General features: G+C 33.1%; 1 protein-coding gene across 1 annotated transcript; it reads left to right on the forward strand.

Moving 5' to 3' along the window:
* Positions 1-43: 43 nt before the first annotated feature.
* LOC143075000 (large ribosomal subunit protein uL18m-like) lies at positions 44-25,186 on the forward strand. The gene is made up of 6 exons (XM_076250225.1): positions 44-180; positions 12,547-12,634; positions 14,147-14,224; positions 15,372-15,485; positions 21,412-21,526; positions 24,772-25,186. The coding sequence occupies exons 1-6, from the start codon at positions 114-116 to the stop codon at positions 24,928-24,930; spliced, it is 621 nt and encodes a 206-aa protein (XP_076106340.1). The 5' UTR covers positions 44-113; the 3' UTR covers positions 24,931-25,186.
* The last annotated feature ends 1,524 nt before the right edge of the window (positions 25,187-26,710 follow it).

Raw genomic sequence — 26,710 nt, forward strand, 5'->3', positions numbered from 1 at the left:
TTCCCACTTCGATAAACACCCAAAGGTGTATTAGACATTTTTTTAAACACATATCCGGAATAAAAACCATGCACTACCGTACTTGTTTTGCAATTTTACAACTGTGAAGAAAAATGAATTTCTTGACTTTGAGAATTCGCTTGCCACTGTTCTCAGAGGCATTAACATGTAAATGTATAGGTGAGGAACTACGGATAATTTAAGTACCAGACAAATACCTTATAATCTTAATTGCAGATACTTCCAAGTGTTCACTCACTCATGAAGTGACCAACTATAAATTATGTTTAGTTTATGATAGTTTATCATGAATTATAGTTATCCCGTACCATTGTAAACTCGTACCAACGTCAACTCGTCTTGATCTTGATCTTGATCTTGATCTTGATCTTGATAGGTTTACGGTGATACATCCAAGGATATTAATACACCGCGCGTGTAATTTACTTAAGTTGGGCCCCCCTTACAATTTCACTAAAGGTTTTAGCTGGTTCTTCTGCTGTCTGAATTTTGGTGAAGATATCCGGTGGTAGTAGGTTCCAGTCTTTAATGGTATTTGGGATAAAACTGTATTTTAACGTGTCTGTTTTTGTTTGAAGTCGGAGGAAATGTTGACTGTGCATGTTCTTGGTTGTACGGGATGGTTTTTTCAGTTGATCAGATGGTAAGTTTGCTTGACCATGTATATTCTTGCAGAAAAGAATTAATCTGTTTTGTGTACGACGGTCTTTCAGTGAGGGTAATTGTAGCTGAACTAAAATCGCTGTCATACTTCCTGGTTCGTAATCAGTGTAGTTTGATGTTATAAACCTAGCCGCTCTTTTTTGTACATTTTCCAGTTGGTCTTGGAGATATAGTTGATGTGGGTCCCAGGCAGTGCTTGCATATTCTAGGACAGGTCGTATCAGTCCTTTATAGGCCTGGAGTTTAACTTCAAGTGGACATGCGGATAGATTTCTTTTTAGTAAACCTAATGTCCTGTAAGATTTATTGCATATCTCCTCTATGTGCTTACCCCAGTGTAGATCATTCGTGATGTTAACTCCTAGATATTTTATTGATGTTAGAAATTGGAGTTCCGTATTTTTCAAGGTGTATTTAAATGATGTTGTTTTCTTCTTGCGACTCAATGTCATCATGTTGCATTTAACTGGTTGAAATCTCATTCCCCAATCTGTCGCCCAGTTACCTAGGGTATCAATATCCTTCTGTAGTTCAGCACAGTCATCTTCAGTATTAATTTCTCTGTAGCATACACAGTCGTCTGCAAACAGCCTAATTTCTGATGTTACGTTATCTGCTATGTCGTTGATATGGACCAGAAATAGGATTGGACCAAGAACCGTTCCTTGAGGAACTCCTGATAGGACTGATGATGTTTCCGATTTAACTCCGTTTACTATCACACACTGAGATCTATTAGATAGAAAAGCGTCAATCCAATTCAAGATGTTTTTGGGCACGCCATATTTGTGAAGTTTACTTTTTAAGAGCTCGTGCGGTACGGTGTCAAAAGCTTTTTCAAAATCCAAAATAAATATATCTGTTTGTTTCCTTTTATCAATAGCTGTTGCCCAGTCATGTATAACGTTGATAAGTTGGGTTTCACAGCTGTGTCTTCTTCTAAATGCATGTTGTCGGCTATTTAGGATGTTGTGTTTTTCAAAGTGCTGCATTAGGTTTGAGCAAATGATGTGTTCTAGTAATTTACAAGTGATACATGTTAGGGAAACTGGTCTGTAATTGCTTGGGATGGTTCTGTCGTTCTTTTTGAATAGTGGGCATATATTAGCATTTTTCCATTCGTCTGGGATGGTTCCTCTGTTGATGGATTGTTGGAAAAAGTGAGCCATTACCTCTGATATGTTAGGTGCCAGTTCTTTAAGTACTCTTGGATGTATACCATCAGGGCCCTTCGCTTTTGATGCATTAATATTTTTTAGTATTTTTTCTACACCCTTTGTTGTTACTATGATGTTTATCATTTTGTCTACAGGAGGAGTTTGGTATGGAACAGATTCATATTTTGTCTCTGTATATACACTTGTAAACTGAGTGTTCAATGCCTCAGCTTTTTGTTGGTCTGTATCGGCGGTCTTATTATCATGAGTCTTAAGTGGTGGTATTCCCTGTTTGTCTGCTTTCTGGTTGTTGATATATTTCCAAAAGGGTTTAGAGTCTTGTTTTATATCGCCTATTAAGTTGTTGACATCTAGTTGTTGTGGGCTAATTCAATTTCTTTGTTAATATTGCGTCTTAATTCTTGCCATTTTCGTTTTATTCTCATGCTGTTGTTTCTTTTATAGTTGGCATGTGTTCTGTTCTTTCGTTTTATCATGGTCTTGATGTTTTTATTTATCCATGGTATTGACTGTTTTCCTTTTAATATTTTAGTTGGTACATTTATTTTGGTGGTTTCTAGTATGAATTCTTTTATCATGATCCAGTTTTCTTCCACATTTCTGTTAGGCCAATTAAAATTAATTGATAGATTTTCATCCCCGCCCGCCCCTCTAAAATCGCCCCGCCCCGAATTTTTTTATTTTATAAAATTTACGATTTCGGGATTTTGTTCAATCCCGTTACCAGTAACCGTTAAAATTTCGTTTCATTCAATGCGTCCTGTTTCAAATTTCGGTTTTGTATCTCGAGTAAATCTAACCAAAATGATTAAGTCGACCTTTCCGCTGCTCTATGATGACAACATCATCTTCCGAGAGTAAAGATTGATAACGAGAATGACATGAAATATTGGTGTTACGAGAAAAATGCTGTTTCCAAGACTGCAAATCGCGGTATGTCACAAATTTGTGTGATTAGAAAACTGCGGACTTTTTTATTTATGCAATGACTTTGTCTCAGGAAATTTAAACTCTAAATGATACCCAAAGCACAAGATTCGTCACGGTGGAAACCATTGATACAGAAAACATGACTGAATTATATTGAAACACAAGCACGAACTTGTCAGATTTATGACCGTTTATTGAATTTAAAAAGTCGACTAACATACGCATTTTATTTATGCAAGTCCTTTGATTTTACCCATGGCTGTCTTTTTATGTTGACAAACAGCAAATGTCCCAATACACCCAGAAAGACTCATTGAAGAACAACTTTTTTTTTATTATTAAGTTCATGTTTTACATGATGATTATATTTTCATCTTGCATATAAAGTACCAACCCTATTATTTTCAACACTCTCTGAGTTTTCATTTTATGGTAATACAAACCATTGTTTAGAAACCCAAATACATTTTGTGTAGGTAGTCTAACTGAAGAGAGAGTATTTCTCACACGGTTTTTTTGTTAAGTTTTTAAAGCTGCAATTAGATATATTCATTTAAGGATTTGAAATATTTTGTAAGATTCCTCATACTTGTGTATACATAATATAAGCTTATTATTACACTTGCATATATAAAGAACTCGTAACAAAAGGGTTTCATATGAAATAAAATTTAAAAAATAAAATCCTCCCACCCGCCCCATTATTTTCAAAAATTTGGATGAAAATCTACTTATTAATTTTAGTTGGCCTTATTTTGATGGCCATTGGAGTATTTGTCTCTGGTAAAGTCCCTTGAGTCATCTCTCATCTGATTGTAATTTCCTTTCGAGTATTGGTAGGAGGTCCTTTCTGGTCTTATTTTTCTTGGTATTGTGCATCGCAGAGTACCCATGACTATGTCGTGGTCGCTCAACCGATCAGGTGAGTGGATGTCTGTGAACTGCCCTGGTAATGTTGTTATTAAAAGGTCTAGTGTATTACTTTCCCTGGTTGGAAATAGGATGAGTTGTTCAGCACTAGCTTCATTTAGTATGTCTATCAATGCTTGGCCGTCACTACCATTAAGGCATGTGTTGGTATCTTTATTTAGCTTTGTCCGCCAATTTATTTTACGGTAGTTAAAATCACCCAAGATGTGAATGCATGGTTGTTTGTTTGCTTTTCCTAGTTTCTTGATTTTATCCATTTGGTCCTTAAGAAGTTGTATTTGATCCAAAGGGGCATCAGGTGGTCTATACCAGCTTCCTATGTAATGCTGTTTTCCTTGCAATACTATTTTGCTCCAAATAGATTCTGATCCATTTTCGAGGATCTTCACAGGTGCTGAGTCAAGGTGTGTTTTGACGAGTAACATTGTGCCTCCCCCATTGCCTGTTCTGTCGTTGCGGTATATATCATAGCCCAATGTGTCTGGAATTAATTCATTGGTTGCAATGCTGTTATTGATTTTGGTCTCTTGCAGTGCTACTATGTCTGGGTTTTCAGTTTGTAAGTTTGCTTGCAGTTCAAGTTTTTTTCCTCTTAAACCATTGATGTTGATGGAAACCATTGTGATCTTACTGGTATACATGTGTCTACTACATGTGTGTGTCTCTTTGTTGTTTCTGAGTGTATCATATATATTGTTGATTTCTATGCCTGATGAAGTACTTGAGTATGATGTTGATAAGTTTGTTTCATCGCATAATGGACAAATCCATGTACAATTTGTTGCTTGTATGTTTTTAAAGGCAGTGCTTTAAGGCCTGACTTTCAAGTCATGAGGTTCATCTTTCCTTACGCAAATCTTTGCTGGGGGTCATTTTGCAAGAAATAGATCCGGAAATGTTTAAATTTCTCCTCTACTTTTTGTGGTATGTATTGGTTTTTGTTCCTTTCATTTACATTGGGAAATAAAGAAACGATCAGTGTGTATTGTTCGTTTTAAAAATCTGTTTATTAATGTGTCTTTTGCATTATAAGCAGTCAATCTGATTACAAACTATCATTATTCGAATTCCGTGTGGAAAGAGGTCCGTTCAATTTCGAGTACTATTTGCGATCTAAAGATATTTTAAAATCATTTCACTCGTTGATATAACATGATATTATAATTAAAAGTCGACTGACCGTGAATTATATTGCATAATATACAATTTAAAGTATTTCTGTACGTGAAGCCGTATGACGTTATAGTTATTTCGGTCTCAGTTATGTAAAATATGAAATTATCGTTCCTGAATAGGGTTCCACTAATTAAAGACAAGAAGCGTCAAAAAGTGATAAGAAGCGACAATAAAATTAAAATAACGATAAGAAGCGACAATATAATTAATTTAGGGAGAAGAAGCGTCAAGAAGACTATATAGCGACTATACATAAATAAAAAAAAATGTCATTGCAATAACTTATTCCCCATAGATATTAAAAAAAAACATGCATTATTTTTTATTATAGGGCCGGTTATAAAACATTTTTTATATTACTGTACATTGATAGATAAAAATATGTTTTTATTAAGAAGAAAGGGATTAGTTTTTATTAGATATAAAAACAAAATATATTTTATGCACACGCTAAAAATTGGCCATCAAAACAAAAAAATTTCAATTTCCTTTTAAAGAATTTATTGAATCAAAACCATGCAATATCATTTCCTTTCTAACAGTGAAATTCTTCTTTTTCATAGGGACATATTTGATAGGTGTAGCTTCACCCTATCACATCAAATGAGAATAGCCTCGTGAGAGAATTACGATTCGCTTGTCCCTTGTTAGTTATTGTCGCTATGTCACTAAATTAAACTTCTTGTCGCTGTTTGTCTCTAAAATTCTTCTTGTCTCTTATTGGTGAGACCAGTCAGTTCCGTCCTTAACTTCCGTTTTTGCACTGCAAAACAATCACACAATTAACGATGCCTAGTCCTTGTTGGTGTGTACCTGAGTGTCATTTAAGAGGAGGACTTGCATTTCTAAATGACTTAATAAGAAGGAAAAGTTGGATCAACGCCATGGCTCAAACGTAGATTGTCATGTGCGATGCAATCGTAGAACCCATATCAACCAGCTGTTGTTTGCAAGGCACATTTTACTGAAAACGACTACGTTCAGGAAACTATTCATGGTAAAACTTTATTTTCTTTAAGAAATATATACTGTTATTTATATAATCGCCATGCAAGTAAACCAAAGTCTGTTTGCAACCGCAATTATCGTTTTAGAATAAAAAGGGGGGTGAATTCAAGACGTCATAACTTTTGGGATTACGATTCAATATCATCTGTTAGACATTTTTTGGTTAATACTACAATTGTATGGTTTTTCTACAAGAGATATATTATACTGATAATTATTTTTAGCAGTAATTATGTAAATTTCAGTTGTAATGACAAGAATTCATGAGCTATGCCTCGGGCTTTCTTGAAAAATATCAATGACAATGTAAACAGGAACAAAACATTGACATGAATGATGCTCTCCACCTATGTTATAGTTATTTAGGTATGTGTGTTGCACAAGTCTTTCACAAGTTTCAAAAAAGCTAATGTTATAAAACTTTTTTCAGGGCACATACCCACTTTATAGAGACTTGTCTACTGCCATGCATTCCCATCCTATTTTCAAGAACCATTTGTAAGCAAGAGACTGAATGGTTTACAAAATTAAAAATCAGGACGGTGTCCCGTTAAACCAAAAGAACTAAACTGGATGAATATTGTAGGAGAAATCTAGAGGAAAGTTTTGATTTGTGAAATTGGTTTTCCTGAACAGATGTACATTCATCCTGCAGGAAAGATTTATAACAGTTACTGTCCACCACCAACTGACGAGCTAATGTTGAGCTTCACAGATGGAATTACTTAAACACCATAAATGCCTATGTTTTCAGCACAGATTTCACAAATCATGACACAGCTGTGCATTTTTATGCCCCACCTACGATAGTAGGGGGACATTATGTTTTCTGGTCTGTGCGTCCGTTCGTCCGTCCGTCTGTCCCTCTTCAGGTTAAAGTTTTTGGTCAAGGTAGTTTTTGATGAAGTTGAAGTCCAATCGACTTCAAACTTGGTACACATGTTCCCTATGATATGATCTTTTTAATTTTAATGCCAAATTAGAGTTTTTACCCCAATGTCACGGTCCACTGAACATGGAAAATGATAGTGCGAGTGGGGCATTCGTGTACTGGGGACACATTCTTGTTTATACCTGTTAAGAGTCGAAAACTAAATATTATTTTTTATATAAATAAGCATATATTGTGTCATTTTAGAACTTATATTTTTCCAAAGGATGCATGATGAAAGTAGTGAAATTCATTTTGCTTTGATATATAGATTTGAATTACAATTGTTCATGTTATTGTAATGCATATAAAAATAAGGAGATGTGGCACAATGTAAATATGATATTCTGTGAGTTTATCAAACTAAAGGGGATAAGAAATGGGTATAAGCAGTAACAGGACTGTACTACTGTACAATCTCCAACAATGAGAAAAACTCATACTGTAAAGAGAATTTCATATTTACAAGTAAGTTTTGTTTTTGCATTGAATAATTTTCTTCTATTGTCTTAAAATCAAATATGGGAAGTGGTTAAAATGCTAATGAGACAGCTTTTATGGCCACCAGATGTCATTGTTACCTTGATTAAAAACTCCTTTTTAGCTCACCTGACCTGACTCATAACTTGGTTTTATCGTCCATAAACTTTTACAAAAAATCTTATCTGAAACTACTGTGCCAAATTTAACCAAACCTAGCCAAAATCATCATTGCGGTATCTAATATAAAAAATGTGTGGTTAGACCCGGTCAACCAACCGAGATGGCCACTATGGCCAAAAATAGAACATACAGGTAAAATGTAGATTTTGGCTTATAACTCTGAAACCAAAGCATTTAGAGCAAATCTGACATAGGGTGAAATTGTCTCCTCAGTGAAGATCTATCTGCCCAGGAATTTTCAGACAAATCTGACAACCTGTTGATGGATTGCTGCCCCCAAATTAGTAATTTGAAGGAAATTTTGCAGAGTTTGGTTATTATCTTAAATATTATTATAGATAGAGATAAACTGTAAACAGCAATAATGTTCTGCAAAGTAAGATCTACAAATAAGTCAATATGACCAAAATTTTAAGTTGACCCCTTAAAGAGTTATTGCCCTTTATAGTCAATTTTTAACAATTTTCATAAATTTTTGTATTTTTTGTTAATTTTTTAAAAATATTTTCAACTGTAAATACTGGGCCATGTTTATTATAGATAGAGATAATTGTAGCACCAAGAATGTTCAGTAAAGAAAGATCTACAAACACATCCCCATCATCAAAAACACAATTTTGTCATTTTATATGTGTCCGTTGTTTAATATGCACATAGACCGTCCAAGGTGAGCGACACAGGCTCTTGAGAGTCTCTAGGTCATTAATACAGGTAGATAACTTTATCATGTTTATACTGAAAAATAATTTTGCTTGGAGGGAGAATTTTAAAAAAGTTCTGTCTTCAAAAGAGTTGACATGTTACTATGTACATTAACCATTATGTTACTTGATGTTCTAGCAATACACACAGAACGGAGACTAGTCAATCTTTGTGAATTATTTTTCATAGGATAGGAGTAATTGAATATGTGTATATAATCAATACCGGTAATTAAAAATAGTTTTATTGACATTAAAAAGGAAAAGTTCTTATGTCTTAAAAATGCATTTCATGGCGAGGTACAGAAAATATACTGTAAACAGTAGACTATAGATATAGGTGAACTAGGTACAAGAGAACTCTAAATCTTAAATACTACAAACCACCTCTGTTCTATGGAAGATAATGATATAACTGGACTAGAAATACACACAACCTGTAATTAACTGCCTTTACAGCGCTTTCGCGCTTTGATTATATTCATCATTTGACACTATTGCACAGGAGTTATGAATCCATGTTTTACATCGGTCACATTCGATTGCTGGGTCACAGTTATGTATGTTGCCAGAGCAAATTCCGCATGGTGCAACGCAGTTTTGGCAGAACCATTGATCATTTGTGTTCTGTAATTTAGTGTACGTTGTGTTGTCAACCGATGTACAACTCGTACCACTAAAAAAAACCTCGTACCAATGCAAACTCGTACCACTGCTAACTCGAACCAACTTATTTAAATGCATTTAAATGGTGTTAAATGATGAATATATACTTTACTTTCACTCAATACCTCTCGAGTCTGTAAAATATATATAATTTGAAAGTACAATGACCAATTTGTAGCTAATTTTCCTTGTCTATTGGTCCTGGATAGAAAATACTTGAGACTGTTTTAATTACTTATATTTGTAATATTATTAAAGTTTCACCCCAAGAAAATATTTATTTTTCATGAATAAATCTTAGCAGTTAAAACGGTTAATCAAAATGATTTCCAAAATGAAATTCTTACTGTCTATAAATAACAATAAAATGTAACTGTTTCCTGTTAAGGGGTTTCCCGAATTTTCCCGTCAAAAAGCACATGGCTTTCAACAAAATTGTAAACATAGCATTCGATTTGTGATCATGGATTACAGCTTTAATTGATTTAATTTGGATATAGATATTCAACTTAATTAAGGTACAGTTAAAGCAATGTTTTTTTTACTTTCTTCTGGATTAAAACTAGTTTGAAAGATCAGTTTAAAAAATAAAGCTTATAAAAACATTCATATTTTTATCTAAGCTTTCCTTAAAATCACGGATTTGTATGGTAAAATCCTTGTTAAAATCCAGTATAAAATTCAAGTAATTCAACTTTATTTTTATTAAACTTTCATGTTTTTTAATATATTTTTAATGGTACAACTTCCCAGTGGTACAAGTTTACGTTGGTACGAGTTAACTTTTTTGGTATGAGTTAACGTGGTACGATTTTTCCATGGTACGAGTTAACTTGCTTCCGTTTATCATGACTGACACCGCTGACCAGGGACTAATAGAAAGTCCCTGCTGACATTAAATAATAATTTGTATAATACAAATCCTTGCTGACATAATTGAATCATGTATCATTTGTATGACATATCATTAAATTTTATATCATCCTACAGTTGTCCATGTTGTCTTTGTCTGTTGGTTGGTGGCTTCAGAACCCAGGTATGTTTGCCCAAAATCATGTTTGCTCCTTTCACTTTTGCACCTGAAACATCTTGCACTCTTTTATAAAGGTTTTGCGCTGAACATGTTGAAGAAAATTTTACTCATGCTTTAGACCACTGTAAGTTCAGAAATGTTTTATAATTGTGAGAAATGCGACAGGGTTATCATGGTATAATGGCAATAAGGCCTAAAAAAATATGTGTCTGTTTACGTTACCATGGTTAATTGACCGACCCAAAGTCATTTTATTTCTGTTGTTAAGTGAAAAATATACTGAAATAGTGTCAAAAGTGAAGTTAGTGTGGCCAATAATATAAATCAATTGCCTGATACATCCCAATGTTCAAAATCGTGAATATGATAGCTGTTTTAAATTAATTCGCAACTCATGTGATGAAATAACCACTTTGCCGCTCTTTTTTTCCAACCAATAACAAAGGGAAATAATTCAATCATTCAAAATACAGATATACTCAGCCCATGATCAACTCGGGCCAATATATATATTTTTTTTGGCCTAATTTAAACTTGCATTCTTTTAATTTTTATTAAATGAATGAAACTGGATTTTTCTCAATATCAGAAAAATGTTCTAAATCTTTACTTAGGCACTGGCCTCCCTAACAACGACAGGTTAGCTACTGTTATTGAATGTATTGACACACTGAAATTTAGTTCCCTATGGTTCTCATGTATGTGCACAATACACATCAAAACTGAAAAAAGGGTATATTATTGGAGCAGTTCATTCAAGAATGTATGTCATTAAGGTGTGCTTTTTTTTTTAAAACAGTTTGAATAGGTAATTGGGTATTGATTCAATACTAGTATGATTGACAACTGTCATTATCACTTAACAATTAGAGACAATGTAGACCTTTAATTACAATGCCCCACACCTAAACTGTCAATCAAATTGACCACATTACATATCAACTTCAGTCTTACATTATTATACAGAACCCTGCAATATACATCAACAATATGTAGATCTTAATATACAAATATTTGACCTCATAATTGAATACACAAATGTATATATCATGTATATTAGATGTGTGATATATATAAGGATGATAGATTTATTTATTGCCTATTACTTTTGATCTACATTACATAAAGTGATTCTGAAAATTATATCTGAAAGATAAATAAATGATTAATGGATTAACAATATCTTTTAAAAAATATGAAAGATGAATATAAATATGAATATATAAAAGGTATTCAAGTAAGTAGATAGATCTAGGAAGATGTGGTGTGAGTGCCAATGAGACAACCCTCCATCCAAATAACAATTTAAAAAAAGTAAACCATGATATAGGTCAATGTACAGCCTTCAACACCTTGGCTTATATTTTACTTGATAAATTTCCAATAATCATCTGTAATTAATGAACAACTTAGATTAGTTTACTTTTTTTTTTTTATCAGGAATTGGCTTGAAACAGTTTTAAAATTAAAAAAACTTTAAATCATTATGTCTATTTTAGTCTGAATTTGAATGTTTATTAGAAGTATATATATTTTTGCAATCAAGAAAAATCAATATTTCAATAAAATAAGTTTTTTTAATTTGTTTATGTTGAAAAAGTACATTTTCAATGCCTTGTGTTGAAAAATACTTTAAAAATTGATCAAAAGGCACTCTACAACTTTTAATCTTCAATGTCATATAACCTCTTTTACAACTTACAAAATGCCCCAAAAGAACATTTTTAGATTTTTGTTGTTGACACTTTAAAGTTCTTCGCTGTTGGTCTAGACTTTATGTCTTACAAGGATAGTTGATAACATTTACAAGAAGAATTTTTGATTTGCAATTTTTTGTTTTTTTGAAACATGTTCAGAACAGGCAACATTATTTGGATAAGATATAAACTACAGTTTAAATAAATTTGTGCAAATTAAGAGACCGATATTATTTAATTTGAGCTCATTTTATCCTCATACTGGAAAAGCAAGTTTCCTTCTAAAGACCTGCTGTAAATGCATTTTTTTTCAATAGGGCTTTATTAATGTTCATTCCCCCCCACCATACCTTAATATGAAATATTCCAACTACTCTCCTAATCTTTCCATGAGTGACATCCATCACTTTAATTTATAAACCCGACCTAGTGGGATTATTGTTTTGGTCAGTTCCTCTGTTCATTCGTCCATCTGTCATTGACTGTCCGTTTGTTCTGCTTCAGGTTAAAGTCTTTGGTAGTTTTTGATGAATTTGAAGTCCAATCAACCTGTTAATTTGTACAAATGTTCCCTATGATCCAGTCTTTCTAATTTAAATGCCAAATTAGAGCTCTGAAACCAATTTAAAGGTCCACTTTGTTGTTGTTGTAATGCCTTCCTACTATAGTCTTTCATTGAAGATATTATGAAAATTATATGGTCTATCAATAACCATGATAACCTGATATATTACACACTTTTAAACAGGTAATTTCACTTTTAATCAATTGTAGAATATTATAAGACCATACCATGTACATGTACATGATCATGATGATGTTAAAAGATGATTTATAACTATGTGTATATTTGAATACATGTACATGTAGGTACCATCTTTCTCATGTCATTTGCATGTTAAGAATATTCATATAAATTTAACATTTTATTTTGTGATTTTTTTTCCAGGGAAGCAGTTTTCAACATGTGGTGTTCTTGGTACTGGTGAAAATAAAGACTATGCAATAAATCCAGATTTTGTTAATAGAAACCCAAGGTATGTACACAGTCATGACAGTCTGGACCTAAGGTTTTTATCAGAAATCAGACTTTTCATGCTGGTAAAAAAAAATGGGTAAACCTTTTGTTCAGTGGTTGTTGTTTGTTAAAGTGGTTCATAAGTGTCTCTTGTTTCACATTTTTGATAGGTAGACCATTGCCTTTTCTGTTTGAATTGTATTACACTAATAATTTTGGGGTTCTTTTGAGCTTGCTGTTCCGAGTTGAAAGCTGTACTTTGACTTATGACGGTTTACTTTTTACATCTTGTGACTTGGATGAAGAGTTGTCTCATTGGCACCAAAACCACATCTTCTTATTTTTAAAAAAAGTTATCAATTACAAAGTTTATCTTTTACAAACATATTTGTTTAAATGCAGATAATACAGTAAAACCTGAGTAAACAGGACCTTGAATCCGGTTTTCTTTCCATTCCGGCCAAAAATTAAAGTCCTATTTTTTCCCTTTAAAGTCTTTGTTAAAATACCCTTTGTAAACCGGACACTGTGTATTGTGAATTCTGGTCTTATGATGCAGTGCTCTTAATTTCATTGATTTTTACCTATCAAAATTGGTTGGTCTAATTAATTTCAAATGATCGATATGCAATCAACACATATTTGTAAATACAGTATGGCGGTTCAGGATAATCAATTAGCCAGGTGTTAAACTATGAATTTACAATCTTACAGCAGTGAGCTTTATTATTAATTAAATCACTATAAACGTGTTAATTAAACTCAAAGACACACCAAATATATCTGGGATTGAACTTAGTTTATAACTTGAATAATTGTTTTCAAATCACGGAGAAAGAAATTTACATCGTGTTTGGGAAATAAAGATTTTACCACTGCATTGAGTGTGATACGATATTTATCCTCTTGAGACAGTTAAATTTTCATATTAAAAATTTAACTGTCGAGAGTTGATAAATGTCGTATTACACGAGATTTGGTGGTAGAATTTGTTTCTCTAATGATTTTCAAACAATATGCAGGCAAATGTATTCCTCCTTTCGAATGATCTGCAAAAAGATGTGTTGTTTCTATGTGACGTCACCAGGCATGGTCGCCCTTTTTTCATGCCGTCACAATAGGAAAATTCAGAGGAAAGCAAGAAATTTCGACGTCATAATCAGATTTTAACCAATGAAGAACTGAGATCGAATGAACCACACGTTGATTAAATTTTTTTATACAATGGGTGCAGAAAGGGATAAATTGACGAAGAATTAGAGAAATCCTGGGTTCCCTGTTGTGAACACCTAAACCAACCTCTGGTCAAAACAGAAACTTGAATAAACCGGCTCACTGTCCAAACCATTCTTTTTATAGTCCTGTAGCAGCCGGTTTATACAGGTTTCTGTTTTGACCAGAAGTGAATAACTTGTGACGTTGGTTTAGGTGTTTACAAAAAGGAACCAGAACCTGTATAATATGATATTATATGCACAAATTATAATTTTGATATCACTTTTTTTCATGCATGTCTGATTTTATTTTTAAGGAACCTTGAGCAGATGGCATTGGCAAGGAAAAGACAGGGTTGGAAATTCCAAAGTCCAACAAGAGAATATTACAACAAGTATAGTTATAGAATTCCTCTCAATTAATTTCCTCTACACCATAACATGCATAAGGCACAACATGCACAACAAAGTCATAAAATATGTTGGATTGACACTAATTTGTTAATGACGGTTTCTTTAATTATTCCATAATTTCACCTTTTTCTGACAATTAGAAAAAAGTGCATGTTACCCATTTCTAACTTTTAATTTTTCATTTGTGGAAAATCATATTATAACTTTGTGTCATTCTCTGATAATAGAAAAAGTGCCTGATGTATTCAAATAAATTAAACAAACATTTTTAAAACGCCACAGAAGAAAGTTTGACTGCATATTGTCATTTAAAAATCTGGTGAAAAAGTATTTTATACCTGTATATCACACAATAGGCTATTTGACAATTCCCGTAATTAATCCTGTAATTAGAGATACCTAAAACAGTTGTGTCCCTTATGAGGGACATTAATTTTTATTTACAATGGAGAGCTAGCAGAAATAGCAAATCTACCTTGCGTAATGTGAGTAATTTATAAGGTTTTCAAATCTTTTAATAACATTAATTATTTGTTTAACTAAATACTTTTGACATCAGAAAATATTTTTCGTGAAAAATTAGTTAAACCGCCGATACATCACTTTTAATTCATCAAGCTTTCCATTTGCAAGTATGGAACCAGTCTACGATTGACAAAGGGAAGTACTTTGTTTAAAAAGTGTGTAATAACAGAATCAAATCGGTAATTGGCAAATGGACTATTGGATCGTTTGTTGTGTTTTTTATGACATTAAGATAGAACTGTGATTTCTAAGGAAAATTGAAGTAAGAAACAGAAAAAAGAGAAAATAGTACTAGTACCTCAAGTAAATGTTTGGACTTTAAATCACTGAACATTTTACAGTAGTAGAAGAGATTTTTCGTTTTCAGTTCTTGTGTCCCATTGTCATGATTGTTGTCCATTGATACATGTAGTAAAAAAAAAATATCCTATGATAAATGTCTAAAACAAACGATATGCACCTTTGAAGGCTGATGTTATAGTACTAGTTATATTTGAATATTTAAATGCTTTCATATTTTCTTTCACAGATAAGATATTATGTGAATGAAGTCTATTTTTACAGATGAAATGATCTCTTTATCTCAATCCTCATTGCTTTCAGGTTGGTGTTTGATAAAACTTCTAAGCATACCTCAGGGAAAGTGATCCATTGGACTGGTGACACAGTTGTTTCTGCCTCAACTAAAGAATGGGCCATCCGGAGACATTTATACAGGTACTTTATTCTCTTGTTATATACATAATAAACCTGTAAGCATACCTCAGGAAGAATACTCCACTTAGTTGTAGGACTCAACTTGATACTCTGATTAATATAAGATCAACAAAGTAAACACAAAGATATAAAGTTTGTCTAGTCTTTTCATTATCTCTGTTGAATAATCTACAATTAAATAATGAAGAGTGCTTAAATCATACTTTTTCAGTGGGGAGGGGGCTATGTTTTTTATGCCCCACCTACGATAGTAGAGGGGCATTATGTTTTCTGGTCTGTGGCTCTGTTCGTTCGTTCGTCCGCAGGTTAAAGTTTTTGGTCAAGTTAGTTTTTGATGAAGCTGAAGTCCAATCAACTAGAAACTTATGATATGATCTTTCTAATTTTAAAGCCAAATTAGACTTTTGACCCCAATTTCACGGTCAACTGAACATAGAAAATGAAAACAGAGTTTCAGGTTAAAGTTTTTGGTCAAGGTAGTTTTTGATGAAGCTGAAGTCCAATCAACTTGAAACTTAGTACACTTGCTGCTTATGATATGATCTTTCTAATTTTAAAGCCAAATTAGACTTTTGACCCAATTTTACGGTCCATGGAACATGGAAAATGATAGTGCCAGTGGGGCATCCGTGTACTTTGGACACATTCTTGTTTTTGTCTGTGTTGATGAAGTCTGAAATGTGAGACTTGTGTGTGCTTTTTTTCAGTGCCCCCCTCAATGATGGTCTATTGATTTTGAAATTTTTGCTTAGTTTTCATATATATTAGTTTTGGGATAAGGTCAGATTTAGTGGAACTATTAGTCATGTTAGTGGTAGGTCTTGTAGAAGTATATAAGCATTGAAACATCTCAATGCCATGGAGATTATTTTACCATGACCCTCAGTCATGGTCTATTGACTTTGAAAATTTAACTTAGTTTACATATATGATTTTTGATTGGGGCATTTTAATGAGTAGTATTAGTGGTAGGTCAGTGATATTTGTAGATATATTAGCATTAGCACGTAGTATTAGTGGTAGGTCAGTGATATTTGTAGATATATTAGCATTAGCAGGTAGTATTAGTGGTAGGTCAGTGATATTTGTAGATATATTAGCATTAGCACGTAGTATTAGTGGTAGGTCAGTGATATTTGTAGATACATTAGCATTAGCACGTAGTATTAGTGGTAGGTCAGTGATATTTGTAGATATATTAGCATTAGCACGTAGTATTAGTGGTAGGTCAGTGATATTTGTAGATACATTAGCATTAGCACGTAGTATTAGTGGTAGGTCAGTGATATTTGTAGATACATTAGCATTAGCACGTAGTATTAGTGGTAGTTCAGTGATATTTGTAGATACATTAGCATTAGCACGTAGTATTAGTGGTAGGTCAGTGATATTTGTAGATACATTAGCATTAGCACGTAGTATTAGTGGTAGGTCAGTGATATTTGTAGATACATTAGCATTAGCACGTAGTATTAGTGGTAGGTCAGTGATATTTGTAGATACATTAGCATTAGCACGTAGTATTAGTGGTAGGTCAGTGATATTTGTAGATACATTAGCATTAGCACGTAGTATTAGTGGTAGGTCAGTGATATTTGTAGATACATTAGCATTAGCATGTAGTATTAGTGGTAGGTCAGTGATATTTGTAGATACATTAGCATTAGCACGTAGTATTAGTGGTAGGTCAGTGATATTTGTAGATATATTAGCATTAGCACGTAGTATTAGTGGTAGTTCAGTGATATTTGTAGATACATTAGCATTAGCACGTAGTATTAGTGGTAGTTCAGTGATATTTGTAGATACATTAGCATTAGCACGTAGTATTAGTGGTAGTTCAGTGATATTTGTAGATACATTAGCATTAGCACGTAGTATTAGTGGTAGGTCAGTGATATTTGTAGATACATTAGCATTAGCACGTAGTATTAGTGGTAGGTCAGTGATATTTGTAGATACATTAGCATTAGCACGTAGTATTAGTGGTAGGTCAGTGATATTTGTAGATACATTAGCATTAGCACGTAGTATTAGTGGTAGGTCAGTGATATTTGTAGATACATTAGCATTAGCACGTAGTATTAGTGGTAGGTCAGTGATATTTGTAGATACATTAGCATTAGCACGTAGTATTAGTGGTAGGTCAGTGATATTTGTAGATACATTAGCATTAGCACGTAGTATTAGTGGTAGGTCAGTGATATTTGTAGATATATTAGCATTAGCACGTAGTATTAGTGGTAGGTCAGTGATATTTGTAGATATATTAGCATTAGCACGTAGTATTAGTGGTAGTTCAGTGATATTTGTAGATACATTAGCATTAGCACGTAGTATTAGTGGTAGGTCAGTGATATTTGTAGATACATTAGCATTAGCACGTAGTATTAGTGGTAGGTCAGTGATATTTGTAGATACATTAGCATTAGCACGTAGTATTAGTGGTAGGTCAGTGATATTTGTAGATACATTAGCATTAGCACGTAGTATTAGTGGTAGGTCAGTGATATTTGTAGATACATTAGCATTAGCACGTAGTATTAGTGGTAGGTCAGTGATATTTGTAGATATATTAGCATTAGCACGTAGTATTAGTGGTAGGTCAGTGATATTTGTAGATACATTAGCATTAGCACGTAGTATTAGTGGTAGGGGTCAGTGATATTTGTAGATACATTAGCATTAGCACGTAGTATTAGTGGTAGGTCAGTGATATTTGTAGATATATTAGCATTAGCACGTAGTATTAGTGGTAGGTCAGTGATATTTGTAGATACATTAGCATTAGCACGTAGTATTAGTGGTAGTTCAGTGATATTTGTAGATATAATATTAGCATTAGCACGTAGTATTAGTGGTAGTTCAGTGATATTTGTAGATATATTAGCATTAGCACGTAGTATTAGTGGTAGGTCAGTGATATTTGTAGATATATTAGCATTAGCACGTAGTATTAGTGGTAGGTCAGTGATATTTGTAGATATATTAGCATTAGCACGTAGTATTAGTGGTAGGTCAGTGATATTTGTAGATATATTAGCATTAGCAGGTAGTATTAGTGGTAGGTCAGTGATATTTGTAGATATATTAGCATTAGCACGTAGTATTAGTGGTAGGTCAGTGATATTTGTAGATACATTAGCATTAGCACGTAGTATTAGTGGTAGGTCAGTGATATTTGTAGATATATTAGCATTAGCACGTAGTATTAGTGGTAGGTCAGTGATATTTGTAGATACATTAGCATTAGCACGTAGTATTAGTGGTAGGTCAGTGATATTTGTAGATACATTAGCATTAGCACGTAGTATTAGTGGTAGGGGTCAGTGATATTTGTAGATACATTAGCATTAGCACGTAGTATTAGTGGTAGGTCAGTGATATTTGTAGATACATTAGCATTAGCACGTAGTATTAGATACATTAGCATTAGCACGTAGTATTAGTGGTAGGTCAGTGATATTTGTAGATACATTAGCATTAGCACGTAGTATTAGTGGTAGGTCAGTGATATTTGTAGATACATTAGCATTAGCACGTAGTATTAGTGGTAGGTCAGTGATATTTGTAGATACATTAGCATTAGCACGTAGTATTAGTGGTAGGTCAGTGATATTTGTAGATACATTAGCATTAGCATGTAGTATTAGTGGTAGTTCAGTGATATTTGTAGATATATTAGCATTAGCACGTAGTATTAGTGGTAGGTCAGTGATATTTGTAGATACATTAGCATTAGCACGTAGTATTAGTGGTAGGTCAGTGATATTTGTAGATACATTAGCATTAGCACGTAGTATTAGATACATTAGCATTAGCACGTAGTATTAGTGGTAGTTCAGTGATATTTGTAGATATAATATTAGCATTAGCACGTAGTATTAGTGGTAGTTCAGTGATATTTGTAGATATATTAGCATTAGCATGTAGTATTAGTGGTAGGTCAGTGATATTTGTAGATATATTAGCATTAGCACGTAGTATTAGTGGTAGGTCAGTGATATTTGTAGATATATTAGCATTAGCACGTAGTATTAGTGGTAGGTCAGTGATATTTGTAGATCTATCAGCATTAGCACGTAGTATTAGTGGTAGGTCAGTGATATTTGTAGATCTATCAGCATTAGCACGTAGTATTAGTGGTAGGTCAGTGATATTTGTAGATCTATTAGCATTAGCACGTAGTATTAGTGGTAGGTCAGTGATATTTGTAGATATATTAGCATTAGCACGTAGTATTAGTGGTAGGTCAGTGATATTTGTAGATATATTAGCATTAGCACGTAGTATTAGTGGTAGGTCAGTGATATTTGTAGATATATTAGCATTAGCACGTAGTATTAGTGGTAGGTCAGTGATATTTGTAGATCTATCAGCATTAGCACGTAGTATTAGTGGTAGGTCAGTGATATTTGTAGATCTATCAGCATTAGCACGTAGTATTAGTGGTAGGTCAGTGATATTTGTAGATCTATTAGCATTAGCACGTAGTATTAGTGGTAGGTCAGTGATATTTGTAGATATATTAGCATTAGCACGTAGTATTAGTGGTAGGTCAGTGATATTTGTAGATATATTAGCATTAGCACGTAGTATTAGTGGTAGGTCAGTGATATTTGTAGATATATTAGCATTAGCACGTAGTATTAGTGGTAGTTCAGTGATATTTGTAGATACATTAGCATTAGCACGTAGTATTAGTGGTAGTTCAGTGATATTTGTAGATATAATATTAGCATTAGCACGTAGTATTAGTGGTAGGTCAGTGATATTTGTAGATACATTAGCATTAGCACGTAGTATTAGTGGTAGGTCAGTGATATTTGTAGATACATTAGCATTAGCACGTAGTATTAGTGGTAGGTCAGTGATATTTGTAGATACATTAGCATTAGCACGTAGTATTAGTGGTAGGTCAGTGATATTTGTAGATACATTAGCATTAGCACGTAGTATTAGTGGTAGTTCAGTGATATTTGTAGATACATTAGCATTAGCACGTAGTATTAGTGGTAGTTCAGTGATATTTGTAGATACATTAGCATTAGCACGTAGTATTAGTGGTAGGTCAGTGATATTTGTAGATACATTAGCATTAGCACGTAGTATTAGTGGTAGGTCAGTGATATTTGTAGATACATTAGCATTAGCACGTAGTATTAGTGGTAGGTCAGTGATATTTGTAGATACATTAGCATTAGCACGTAGTATTAGTGGTAGGTCAGTGATATTTGTAGATACATTAGCATTAGCACGTAGTATTAGTGGTAGGTCAGTGATATTTGTAGATACATTAGCATTAGCACGTAGTATTAGTGGTAGTTCAGTGATATTTGTAGATATAATATTAGCATTAGCACGTAGTATTAGTGGTAGTTCAGTGATATTTGTAGATATATTAGCATTAGCACGTAGTATTAGTGGTAGGTCAGTGATATTTGTAGATATATTAGCATTAGCACGTAGTATTAGTGGTAGGTCAGTGATATTTGTAGATACATTAGCATTAGCACGTAGTATTAGTGGTAGGTCAGTGATATTTGTAGATACATTAGCATTAGCACGTAGTATTAGTGGTAGGTCAGTGATATTTGTAGATATATTAGCATTAGCATGTAGTATTAGTGGTAGGTCAGTGATATTTGTAGATACATTAGCATTAGCACGTAGTATTAGTGGTAGGTCAGTGATATTTGTAGATACATTAGCATTAGCACGTAGTATTAGTGGTAGGTCAGTGATATTTGTAGATATATTAGCATTAGCACATCTCATTTCCATACGTATTGTTTTGCTCTAGTTAATTAGTAATCACATGTGATAAGTCAATGGTATTTGATATGCATTTTTATAAGCATTGGCACTTCTCATTTCCATGGAGGATATTTTATATATCTAGCATGTCTAGTGTTTTATTTTTCAGTGTAAAAGATGTATCTGCGGCACAGAATATAGGTTCTATTTTAGCACAGAGATGTTTAGAAGCTGGCGTCTCCTGTGTTTTCTTGGGGGAAGAAGAAAATTTTACATCAGAAGCAGTAAGTGATAATCTATTTTACATTATAATGATTAAAAAGGAAAACTAGAACTACCAGAAATATTGGACAAATGAAAGACAGACATCTAACCAACTGCTAGCAACTACAACTATAAAAGAAAGAATAAAATAATCATCAATACATGGTCAAGTTAACCTGCCTTGATACAGGTGCAAAATGTGATGGTGCATGTGCATGGTATGTTTTAATGACAGCACTTCAACTATGCAAAAACATTAACTACAAACATACACAGACATCCTTTTATGTCCATCTAGACTCTGTCGTAAAAGTAAAAGTTACGAAAAACATCTACACATTCTAGTAACCATTAGCGTGAGAAGTTACCTGGACAAAAAATATAGAAGGAGCTGGCTTCTACTATGACTACAAGAAGCTAATTAAAGGAGCAACAGCTACAAAAAAAAAAGAAGACGGGGGCCAAAAACGGGCCTTATCGTACCTTGTCCTTTAATATTGCTATAATTTCAGGGCCTGTCCTTTCTGAAGGTAGTAGAAGAAGGTTGTATTAGTCTTCAGGGTATATCTATATCTGTCATGCTATAAATTTAACAATGTTATTAAGCAGTTAAGCTGCTTTATGCGAGCACCCTTGATTTATGTTCTACCCAATAAATGCTGAAATATGTGCCACTTTTATTATCTGGCTGGCTATCATGTTATTTATAACTAATTGGACACTTTTTTCATACTTTTTATTCTGGAATATAAAATATATTACCATAAAAACGTTAAATGGTCGTCGATTTTCCCAAAAGTTTTGAAGTTGCACATAGGAAGTAGTGCTCGATATAAATCCTTCTATAGTTTATTATTCCCTGTGCTGTTCGTTAAGATGTAAAAGAACAATTGTATGAAATAATTGATCGCCGAAAATCTATAAAGATGAGTCGTTTACATCTCCAGAATGACAAAAGTCGTAGGAATATTGTTTGTCATCGATACGTATTACATAAGTCAGTAGTCTATTAATCAGCTGATATAAGTTGGCACCAATTTCGAATTACATAGAAGACAAAAATTACGTACCTTTTAAATTGGGAGGATTCTGATGATACATAGGTACATTTTTTACTTTATTATTAATCATTTTATTCGTTTTTTGTCTGAAATGATTTAGATTATTTAAATCATCTTAATTCAGTAATCTTAAATGTATGCTCTTTTGTATTCTTGTTAATATTATTCCATTATCTCGCAAATGACCTCCTTCATGCTTGTCAAATAAAGTTGTTGTTATTGTAGTTTTCTGATTGGTCGATGTCAAGGTCATTTTAAGATTGTTTCGCTTTGGTGTTACAATGTAACATAATGCTACACGTGCTTTGATTTAGCTCAATGTGCTTCAATAAATATTGAGATTAAAACTTTAACAACTGTTTTCTAAAGGACGGCATTATTTAACTTCCAAAGTCGCATATTCTGTAAAATATTAAGTCCGAATCTGTGACGCGTATCAACTGTAATTGTTTTTGATTTACAAGGAGTTTTTGATTTCCGGTACAGAAAAATACGACTTTTTTGTTATAATGTTTCTTTTTATAATTTTTCACATTTAAACACTCGCTAAGTGTTCTTGAATCAATTCTTTGCGGTTCCTTCGACAACTTTATATTGGTAAACGGTTTCCCCATGAAAATAATGTGAAAAGAAATCGCATGATACGATAAAAAGGTAACCAGACTAACGAGGCTGGAGAAACATTTATGTTTTCAACAAGTTGAAGTTACAAACAAGTTTTTCTTTATTCCTACTATTACAGTTATTTAAAGTTTAAATAAATGGGTTTTTTATTATGATATTAGTAATGGAAGACAGTTAAACCGTAATCAAGATATTTTAATTCAGTTATAATTTGAGACATTAATAAAATGGCACTGGCTACGGTTACATGGAAATGTAACAATAATAAAAATATTATTGTTACATTGGAGACTAAATGCCAGAATGCATGGTTTGGTAAGGACCTGTTTAATTACGAATGTAACAATAATTATTGAGGCTATACATTGCGCTATTGTTACATGAAAAACAGTAATGTACGATGGGACTAGAAATATGTACTAATAATAAAAGTTGAAGACATTTATTTTATATTTACAATACTTAGATTTATTACATACAACTTATTTACTGTAATTTTTTCTTTACAATGACAATTTCGACAAATCCTATAAGTGTTTTTTAAAGTCCGACACATTTTTGATGAATGAAATTACATCCTCCACTGATACGTGTACATACAGAAGTTCTTAGTATTTAAGTGACAATTAGCAAACGTTGCTTTTGATTTATCAATTTGCCTCAAATTGTATAGCTGTATGAAATCTATGTCTTGATATTGTTTTAGTTTCGTTTATTAAAGCGCATCCCAAGTTTTAATGTTTTTCACCCTAAACAAATTGGTTCAAAGTATAATGACAATAATAAGAGAAGGTGTGCAGTTAAATACTTTAAAAAAGTGAAACCATTGAACTATATTTTTCGCCTTTGGCACTCCTAATCTTGAGTAGTATCTTTAAGAATACAAAACCATTATTTTTTATCAGTATCAGGGGCAGATCAAGGCATTTGATAAAGGGGGGGGGGGTTTCCAACTATATGCTCCCATTCAAATGCATTGATCGGCAAACCCCGGAACACCCGGAACACCCCTCCCCCTCCCCCCAGGATCCGCCAATGAGTATTATACAAGTATTTTTCGGCTAGTGAGTTCTTTCCGCCCCGAACTTTCCAACGTCGGAACAAAAGAGCATTTACAATAACTTGGACATACACTAAAATCAGAAGTATACACAAGAAATTAAAATTTAAAAAAAATGTACAAAACAATTATGAAAAATGAATATGATATACAGCAACAATCACCACATTAGTGGGTCCTCACTATGTACAGATGCATACAGAATGTGGCAACTTAAACATCTTAACTGGCACAAAACTCTCCCCTAACATAGGACAGTGTATGTGTATTATCTCAGACATTGAATCTTTATAAATATAAATTGGAAATAACTTTTGAAAGTGGTAGGATTGCATAACATAAATATTACTGTACAAGCATTATTCATGTTATTTAATACTTTAGAAATAGCTGAGAACAATGTCTGAGATAAATATTTTGACCAATTCTTAACACTTTTCATCTGAACTTGGCCAAGTTTGCCTTTGGGTTTTTGATTAACTGCCTATAGCACCCTTTGGTGCTTTGATTTTTATTTCAGGGCCTGTCCTTTCTGAAGGCAGTAGAAGAAGGGTGTATAAGTCTTCAGGAACCAGACGTCATAGAATCAGAGTATAAGCCTGGAATTGATTATGATGGACCAAAAAGACTTGGAGGAGAAGATAAAGATACACCAATGAAAGATGACTATCAGTTTTGAATTGACCAATGAACATGAAGAAATGTTATAATTTAACTAATGAAAGATGACTATCAGTTCTGAATTGACCAATGAACAAGAAGAAAAGTTCGAAATAAACTAATGAAAGTGAAGGATTTTCTAGCATTAACAAATGAAAAAGGGCCAGCTATTAGTTTGAATTAAACAATGAAAGATATCAATCAGTTGTCATGTTTTTGTCTGAACAAGCAGTTAGAATATTTTGTCATCTAAAATAAAAGTATTTAATAGTTAATTTTTTTTACTTCAAAAATAATCATCATAATGGAGATAAAAGATACAACATGAATTTTATACAAGAATAATATCATTAGAGATACCAGTTTATTTTTGACAGAGTGTCTTCATTGATGCTAGAGTCCAATATAGTTGATAATCCCAAACCTTATACAAGCATTAAGAAGCTGATTAAACAAAAAAAATCAAAAGTAAAGCTGCACACAAGGACAAAGAATCACAGATGGAAGATATATTCCTTGATTTAAAATGATTTTAGCAAATTTCAGTAAAAGAGTATCTTATTATTTTGTCATTACCAAACAAATGGCTATATACCACAGAGGTATCCACCAAGTGATAATAATGTTTTTAGTGGAACCAAATTTTCTGCACCAGAAAGACATTTGTGAAGTCTCGTCAGTGGTTTTTAAGGCCAATTTATTTGGCAATCCAAAACCTTATACAAATGATAAAAAGTCAACTGAGTTACAAAAAAGGACCAAAAGTAGAATGTTACCAAACCTAGAAATCAAAACTTTGTATGAGGGAGATATTTTGATTAAGATTACATATGTCAGTGATACCTCCCAAAACATTTTCATAACTTTTAGACAAGGAAAATGGGATGCATAGTATGTATAAATGAACTAGACAGCACTCCAACAATACAAAAACATTAAATATAAACAACAGGATGCTATATGTATATATAGATATAACTTATAAGAAAATGTGGTGTCAGTGCCAATGAGACAACTCTCCATCCAAATAACAATTTATAAAAGTAAACCATTATAGGTCTTCAACACGGAGCCTTGGCTCACACCGAACAACAAGCTATAACGGGCCCCAAAATTACTAGTGTAAAACAATTCCAACGTGAAAACCAACGCTCTAATATATATATATATATATATATATATACAACTCGTCTAAACATCAACCCAACAATGTTAGATCTGTAAATTTGCTTTCGCAAATTTTTGGTTCTTCCCTCGCCGGGATTCGAACCCATGCTACTGTGATATCGTGACACCAAATCGCCTGCACTGCAGCCGTCCCGCTAGACCACACGACCACCTGGGCTCTCAAAAAAAGAGCTTTCGGTGGGCATGTGTTACCTTTCCACGTCAGTTTTAATCTAGCGGCGTACTACAGTACATGATATATAAGGCATGAAGATGTTATTGTTACAGATCAGCTAAATTATCTATAGTAAAGGATCCTACAAATTAATGTAAGATACAGTCACAGACAATAATTATATTCATAAGTACGTCTGAGTCAGTGACAACCCTACAACAGATGTATCCATCGGATCGCCATCAATGATGGTGATGCATGGCTGTGTACATAATGTATATACAACTCGTCTAAACATCAACCCAACAATGTTAGATCTGTAAATTTGCTTATACAACTCGTCTAAACATCAACCCAACAATGTTAAATCTGTAAATTTGCTTTCGCAAATTTTTGGTTCTTCCCTCGCCAGGATTCGAACCCATGCTACTGTGATATCGTGACACCAAATCGCCTG

Source organism: Mytilus galloprovincialis, chromosome 5, assembly GCF_965363235.1.
Source record: "Mytilus galloprovincialis chromosome 5, xbMytGall1.hap1.1, whole genome shotgun sequence".
Taxonomy (NCBI): domain Eukaryota; kingdom Metazoa; phylum Mollusca; class Bivalvia; order Mytilida; family Mytilidae; genus Mytilus; species Mytilus galloprovincialis.

Excerpts from the sequence above, each read along its gene's own strand:
- LOC143075000 (XM_076250225.1), top strand. The coding sequence starts at position 114 with ATGAATTTCTTGACTTTGAGAATTCGCTTGCCACTGTTCTCAGAGGCA. Across the intron at positions 181-12,546 it reads ATTAACATGTAAATGTATAG|GGAAGCAGTTTTCAACATGT; the intron begins GTGAGGAACTAC and ends TTTTTTTTCCAG. Across the intron at positions 15,486-21,411 it reads ATCCGGAGACATTTATACAG|TGTAAAAGATGTATCTGCGG; the intron begins GTACTTTATTCT and ends TTTATTTTTCAG.